Source organism: Cyanistes caeruleus, chromosome 17, assembly GCF_971803275.1.
Source record: "Cyanistes caeruleus chromosome 17, bCyaCae1.hap1.1, whole genome shotgun sequence".
Taxonomy (NCBI): Eukaryota; Metazoa; Chordata; class Aves; order Passeriformes; family Paridae; genus Cyanistes; species Cyanistes caeruleus.
In genome coordinates this window covers 2068668-2076227 of record NC_141717.1, presented here as the reverse complement: position 1 = coordinate 2076227, position 7560 = coordinate 2068668, and the positions used below count along the sequence as shown (strand labels likewise).

At 56.8% G+C, this 7560-nt stretch overlaps 1 protein-coding gene across 3 annotated transcripts; it reads left to right on the top strand.

The window, feature by feature from the left end:
- Positions 1 to 133: 133 nt before the first annotated feature.
- Positions 134 to 4738, top strand: NME3 (NME/NM23 nucleoside diphosphate kinase 3). 3 transcript variants are annotated; one of them, XR_002867888.2, is made up of 6 exons: positions 134 to 439; positions 740 to 870; positions 1278 to 1379; positions 1827 to 1939; positions 2612 to 4245; positions 4410 to 4738. XR_002867888.2 is itself a non-coding variant. In XM_023936459.2 (5 exons), the coding sequence occupies exons 1-5, from the start codon at positions 394 to 396 to the stop codon at positions 2727 to 2729; spliced, it is 510 nt and encodes a 169-aa protein (XP_023792227.1). In that variant the 5' UTR covers positions 212 to 393; the 3' UTR covers positions 2730 to 4738. The 3 variants fall into 3 exon arrangements, 1 of the variants encoding a protein (XP_023792227.1); XR_002867887.2 differs by having other exon boundaries at positions 302 to 439; positions 4384 to 4738; XM_023936459.2 differs by having other exon boundaries at positions 212 to 439; positions 2612 to 4738.
- Positions 4739 to 7560: the final 2822 nt, after the last annotated feature.

Genomic DNA, 7560 nt, shown 5'->3' with positions numbered 1-7560 from the left:
GGGGCCGGTCAGTGCCACAGCGGCTGCCCCATAACCGGACTAGTCTAACCACGACTACTGCGCATTACGACCGCAACGCCAGAGACAGCGAAGGCAAAACAGGCCGATAACCAGCCGGGCTGCTGTCGCCGGGCCAGCGGCACAGGGGAGCTCAGAGGCGGCAGCAAGGAGGCTGCGGCTGGGACGCCTGGCACAGGTGGAGCCTGGTGTCCCCCCGGCCTCCATCGGGACCCCCCCGGTCCCAGCGGGCACCAGGCCCCGCCGTTGCCATGGGAACGGGCCGTACCCGTGTCCCCGTGTCTCGGTCCCGCCGCTCCCCGCCCCCGGCACGATGGTTCCGGGGGGGCGGTGACAGCGCAGGGCGAGCGCGTCCCCTTTAAGAGCGGCGTCGTCATGATCTGCCTGGTGCTGGGGCTCTTCGCCGGCCTCTTCCACAGTGGTACGGGACGGGATCCCCGGCCCTGGAGACCAGGGACCCCCATCCCCCTTGTGCCTGAGGGCCAGGAACCTCCCTTCCCCGGGAGAGACGCCGCGGATGAGGGCTCGGGCCAGGGCCCCCCTGTCCGTGTGTCCTCTACGCCCGAGGGGCGCCGCCAGCACCGCCCTGCCCTCCTCTGCGGGAAGCTGGGAACCCCCCCGTGTCCCCACGGCTCAGGGCCTGCGACCCCCCTGTAGCCGCTGGGCTGAAGGCCCGGAGGCGTCTCCTTCCCCCCCTCAGACCTCTGCCCTCTCCCTGCAGCCTTCGGCGGGGTCAATGAACGAACCTTCGTGGCCATCAAACCGGACGGGGTCCAGCGGCGCCTGGTCGGGGAGATCATCCGGCGCTTCGAGAGGAAGGGGCTGCAGCTGGTGGGGATGAAGCTGCTGCAGGTGAGCGGCCGGGCCCACCCAGGCTGGGGGTCCCTGGAGCCGAGGAGCCCCTGCAGCCCCCCGAGCCCCGGCTGTGCCGGTCACTGCTGGGGGCTCTGCCTATCCGGCCTGCACAGCCTGCTGGTGTCATTCCAGCAGCAAATCCTCGCAGCTCAGAGGAGAGTTGGCAATGGGAGGGGTGATTTCGGCTGTGGGGAGCATGTCTGCCCTTGGCTGTGCCTGTATTCCAGGGCTGTCACTAAGCTGGCAGCTGGAAACTCCTGTCTGTGTCTGGCTCCTGCTGTTTCACTCCTGGAATTGAGCGTCTGTGCAAGAGCTGAATTCTCTTAATTTTCTGCATCCCTGAGGCGCAGCCCTTGCCCAGATCCCGCTGTGTGGGAGCAGACTAAGCTCTGTGCTCTGTGCAGGCCTCGGAGGAGCTGCTGAAGGAACACTACATTGCCCACCGGGACCGTCCCTTCTACGGCCGCCTGGTGAAGTACATGAGCTCTGGGCCCATCGTGGCCATGGTGAGTGCTGGCCCCTGCACCAAGGAACAAAGTGCAAGGTGTGAGCAGCATGGCTGTTGACACCCTGGAAGGAAGGTGATACCTTCCCACAGAGGGTCTCTTGAAGTTGTACTGAACTGCAGGGATGTTTTCTGTTTTAAATTAAATCATTGAATGGTTTGGGTTGGAAGGGACCTTAAAGGTCTCATTTCACCCCCTGCCATGGGCAGGGGCACCCTCCATTAGACGAAGGTTTCTCCAAACCCCATCCAGCCTGGCCTTCAGCATTTCCAGGGATGGGGAAACATCCACAGAAATTTGGATCATTTTCCAAAATCAGCTTTGGAAGAATAATTTGGAGAGACCCTTTCCTGTCTCTCACCTGAGTAGATCGCTGGGGAATTCAGAGGGCAGATGTGACCTGCTGGGGCAGCTGTGGTTGTTGATCCTGGTTTTGCTCTCCCATAGGTCTGGCAGGGCCTGGATGTGGTGAAGACAGTTCGTGCCATGATCGGAGAGACCAATCCAGCTGAATCCAGGCCTGGCACCATCCGAGGAGACTTCTGTGTTGAAGTCAGCAAGTGAGAGCTTTGGCTTCTTCTTCCCTCAGTGTTTCAGGGCATCCTGTTCTGACATTCCTGTGCCAGGCCTGCCCAAGCCACATGAGTCTGCATTCCCAGAGCAGAAGTTCTCCCTTTTGTGTTCAGACCAGAGCTGAGCTCTGCTTCCCGGGGTTGGCTTTAGTAGGAGGTAGAACCTGGGTTGTTTCCTTCCTGCTGAGTTCTTTGTTGAAAGCAGGTGGGGTTTGCCTGTTTTGCTCTGGTAATCGGGACTGTCAGGCTGTGAAGAGGAAGGGAGGCTCCCACTCAGTCCTTTCATGGGAGCAGGTGAATATCCATGGGTGGTGACCTTGGGTGGCCCCAGCTTGTGGCCAGGGGAGCTCTTACTGAACCATCCTGGCTTAGATCTGTTTCCTGGTGTCTGATACCAAACCTGCTTTGATGGAAGGGGGAAAAATCTGGAGGCACAGCTGGAATCACTGACATGAAAAATGCAAATCCCAGAGCTACAGCCACTTGCAGCTCTGGCAGTGCTGGAAGGATGAGGGCTGTGGGATAGGAGGGGATACTGTGGGACAGGACTGGCTCCATCACTTTAATGAAATTGGTCAAGGGGGAATTTTCCAGAGTACAGCATCCCCCTCCCACCTTTCTCAGCTTGGTTAGAGCTGCTCCCTTTCTCCTTGCCCACAGGAATGTGATCCATGGCAGTGACTCGGTGGAGAGTGCCCAGCAGGAGATCTCGCTCTGGTTCCAGCCGGAGGAGCTGCCCTGCTGGGAGGACACAGCTGCACACTGGATCTACGAGTGAGGAGCAATCCCAAGGGAAGTTCATCTTCCTGCTGGGACACAGGACATTTCCTTCCATTTCATAGCAGCTGCTGGGGCTGGTTGCAGATCCTCTGTGGGATTCCTCTTCTGCCTGTGGGATCCTGAGAACTGGGCTGTGTGTGGAACTCTGTGGTTTAGCTCCTGCCAAGGGGAGCTGTTTCTTTCTTTCTCTCTCTGCTCTAGTAAGTAGTTGGTATTGTTGCTCTGTTTGCTGCAGCATCTTAAATCCCAAGTAGCTCAAGCTGATTCACTGAAGTAAAACTTGGCCTCTTTGCCCATTCCTGGGTGTTCTGATCCCTGCCTGGAGCAGAAGAATGTGTTTTCCTTGCTGCTGGGAGAGGTGCTGGTCACAAGGTGATGGGCTTGACAATTTACCTGCATTTCTAGAAGGCTTTTCACCAAAGGCTTTTAAATAATTGGGCTGCTGTAGGATAATGGAACAAATTCTCATTTTGGAGTTCATTCCAAGACAAGGAATGAAGGATGGGACAATTCTCTCCCTTGGTGGGAGCCCTGTGTGTGCTGGGGCTGGCACAAGCTCACCCAGTTTCAGACATGATGAGTGAATCCATGGAAGGAAGATTCTCCAAATGCTGCTAAATGCACAATTCCTCAGGCTCTGGTTCCTGAGCTGTGGCTGCTGGGAGTAGGAAGCAGCTCCTCCAGGTCTGCTCTGCTTCTCTGGGGCTGCATGGCCCTGGCCCAGCCTGTCACAGACTGTCCCTCCATGATCACTGATGTGAAGCAGCAGCACTGGGGCAGACACAGAAATAGAAGGGGGAGAAGAAGGCAGGGAAGGATTTGTGGATCTGGGGCTCAGGAATGACTGTGTAGGGGAGTATTTAGTTCTCTCCTGTGCACAGCACAGGCTGTGGAGTCCTGGCATTGAGCTCTGGCAGGTCCCAAGATTTTCCTTGTCCCCCTGAGAGCTTGCAGTGGAGCTTTCCTGCTGGGATGGTAGCTGGAAACCAGTTTGTCATGGGCTGGACACCACCTGTGAGCTGTGCCAGCAGCTCCTCAGAGTTGTGCTGTGTCTGAGCACCCTGTGCAGCCTCACCAGAGCATAAGGACAGTGACATGGAATCCTGCCACGGAACAGGGACACAGATAAACCAAGGCAACAAGATCCCCAAGGCTTTCCTATGTGCAGGATGAGTTTGACCTGTGCCCTAAAAGCCTGTCCCTCTGGGTCCTCAGCTTTGTAGGTGCTGGGGAGTGAGGGCCGCTCTTGGGGAGCAGAGTAAAGTCACCCCCACTCGTGCTCCATGCTGGCCCCAGGGTGGTGGGGCAGGGTGGGAGGTCTCCCTCCAGTGAGTGGGGCTGGACAGCTGCCTCAGCCAAGGCTCCTCCTGCCTTGGGCCTTCTCCAGGCACCTGTGTCCAGCTCTAAATGCCTGACAGATCCCATTTGTTCCTGGAACTTGTCCACTTGGCTGAACTTGGAGTCTGGCTGCAGCAGGGCTGCAGGAGAAGACCCTGTGAAGACCGAAGTGTGAGGTGAGTGGGAGGAAGGCCACATTTATTGTCTAACAGATGCACTGAGAAGAGCTGTTGGCACTAAGAGCTGCCAGCTCTGACACAGGAAAACTGCCCAAACACCTGAGCTTCATCTCCTGCCATTGCCTCTTCCTGAAGGATCCCTCTTCTCCCTGACTATACAGACAAGAATTGAGATGCTCTCCTGGTTTCAAAGCCAGCTGAACTCCAGTCAGATAACGGACCTGACTCCTCGAGACACAATCCCAGGCCAGTTCTCTCCTCTCTGTGTGTGTAGGTTTGGTGTCTGCCATGACCTCCTCCTGCTCTGGGGCACGACTGGAGCAGCAGCTGGAGGGAAAGAGCCCCCAGAGACACTGCTGGGAGCAGGAGCTGAGCTGTGGGTGGTCTTCCTCAAGCCCCTGGGGTCTTTGAATTGCTTTGCATGTTGGTTCCTGCGCTTCTCCTCTGTCCAAGACTGTGTTAAACTGTAATAATAAAAGTAGAAGCTGTCTGTTGTTCCTCTTGGGGCCCTTGAAGGCAGGAGGCTGCAGGTGCTTGTCAGAAATGGTTTGGGCAGCAGCGTGGAGGGGAGGTTTTGGCTGCAGCAGTTGTGTGTGAGAGCTGGAGGGGGCGAAGGCAGCAGAGATCCCGTTGTCTCTGCCCTGTGCAGGGCTCTTGTGCTTCCCACCAAACCAGTGGCTGGAGTGCTGTTCAGTGGAGCCAGGCTGCTGCTGCAGCACCACACGCTCATGGCAGCAGAACCAGCAGGGTCTGTGCTCCTTTTTGCTCCACGTAATTCCAGAATAGTTGGGGTTGGAAAGGACCTCTGGAGATCATTCAGTTCCCTGCCAGAGCAGGGTCACGTGGAGCAGCTGTCACAGGAATGTGTCCAGGTGGGTTTGGATTGTCTCCAGAGCAGGAGATTCCAAGCCCTCCCTGGGCACCTGCTCCCGTGCTTTGCCACCCTCAGTGTAAAGGAATTCTTTCTCATATTGAGGGGGGGCTTCCTGAGTTTTAGTTTCTGGCTGTTGCTCCTCCTGTTGCTGGGCACCTCTGGAAGAGCCCTGCACCATCCTCTTGGCTGGATGCCAACCCCAGGTCAGACCCTGGTTTCTGCTCCTGGGGCTTTTCCCTGGATTTCAAGCAGTGCATTTGCCAAGGAGTTAGGTCTGAGCTGGTGCTGTCAGCCAAACACACACAGAATATTTGAAAACGAAAGAGGGTTAAATATTTTATGGGATGGAAAATGGCTTCTGACCTGTTCTCTCCACAGTTTTGCTCCCAGCACCATTGGTGGGAACACAGCTCCAGCCCCAGTGCAGAGCAGGACAATGCCCTCCGTCAGCCCAGCTGTGTCCCAGGACAGAGTCAGCTCTTTTGGCTGCCACTAATTGCTCCTGTTGAAGTTGCCATCAAGCCCCAGGTCTGTTTGCTGGACTGCTCTCCAGCCTCTCATCCCCCAAACTGTGTGCACAGCCCTGTCCCAGGTGCAGAGTCCAGCATTGCTGCTGTTGAATTTCACAGAGGTGGTGACTGCCCAGCTCCCTGTAAGGGCCCTCTGGGGACTCCACAGCCCCTTCCAGTTCACTGTTGTTGGCAAACTTGCTTAATTATGTTAACTTCCTGAATCTGGATAATTTATAAAAACATTCAAGAGCAGCAGCCCTCTAATAGAGCCCTGAGTAACCCCACTGGGAACTGTCCTGATGTGACCCCATTTGCTGTAACCCTTTGAGCCTGACCTGGCCTCACCCATGCAAAGGGGCACTTGTAGGGCTGTGTGAGGGACAGTTTATCCAACAGAATGTTAGAGATGGTATCAAAAACTTTGCTAAAACCCCAAACCACCACATCTACTGTCTTCCCTTGGTCAGCACAAAGATGACTGACATGGAGCTGGGAGGAGTGGCTGATACCTCACAGGGTTGTGTGGCCCTCCAGAGGGACCTCGACAATGGGAGAGGGGCAGAGAGGAACCTTCTGGAAGCCAGCATAGGCCAGAGCAGGGTCCTGCATCTGGGGAGGAACAACCCCAGGCACCAGCCTGGGCTGGGGCTGCAGCTCTGTGGAGAAGAGTGTGACGGTGACTGTTCCTGATCAGCCCCGGAGCCAAGGTGGGGTGTCCTGGGGTGTGTGAGGGAGGGGATCCTGCCCCTCTGCTCAGCCTCTGAGGCACATCTGGAACGCTGTGTCAGGACAGGAGGGACATGGAGCTCCTGGAGCAGGTCTGGTGGAGGCTGTGTGGATGCTGAAGGGCCTGGAGCATCTCCTTGTGAGGAAAGGCTGAGGGAGCTGGGGCTGTTCAGCCTGGAGAGGAGCCCAAGCTGAGAGGGGCCTTCAGCCCTGGGTGTCCCTGTGAGCAGGGAGGGCTCAGGGCAGGGCCCAGGCTCTGCTCCAGGGACCCAGCAGTGGCACCAGAGGAGTGGGCAGGGACTGAGCCCAGGAAATTCCAAATGAACACAATGAAAAACTTTCACGTACACTGGAACAGGCTGCCCAGAGGGAGTTACTGGAGATATTTCAGAACTGTCTGGACACAGCCCTGTGCCCTGGGCTGACCCTGCCTGAGCCACTGTGGTCACTTCCAGCCTGAAGCATTCTGTGACTCTGGGGAATCAGTGCCTTAGCTCCTCACAAATGGGAATTAAGCAGATTAAGCAGGACCTTCCCCCTGTGAACCCATACTGACTGTGACTGCTGACTGCATTGTCTCTCAAGGATTTTTCAGCAGCTCCCTCAATAACCTCCAGGACTCCAACAGACACTGAAGTCGGACTGACAGGCTTGTAGGATTCAGGGTCTTCTTCCTTAAGCCTGCTTGAGAACTGAGACATTTATCGCCTTCCACTCAACAGAGACCTGCCAGACTCCAGAGACCCTGAAAATAAATGGAGAGGTCCCACGATGTCCTCAGTCAGCTCTGTCAGTGCCGGGCTGGATCCACCGTGTCCCGTCCAGCCGGTCCCCAGCACCTTCAGGGTCTGCTGGGAGTTTGTCATCTCCAGTCAAGGTCTTCCAGCACCGGCCTGCAGCCTTATCCACATGAGCCACTGTTTAGATATATTAGATTACTCTGTTGCCCCTTATCGTTGCACACGTTCCCTAAGTTTCATTTCATTCCATGGAGGAAACCTGAACTTGTTTAAAGGACATGAGCGGCAGCTTCCTGGAGCCTTCACGCCACCGATTCCTATGAGGCTCCACCAAACGCTGCTCGGTGAGTGAAGGGGACGCGGGCAGCCTCTCCGATAGTTCCCCGCCGAACCTCCGCCGCTCCCTCAGGGGCCTCCGCCATCTTGCCGCCCCGTCCCGCCGCCGCGCGCGGGCCGGCGG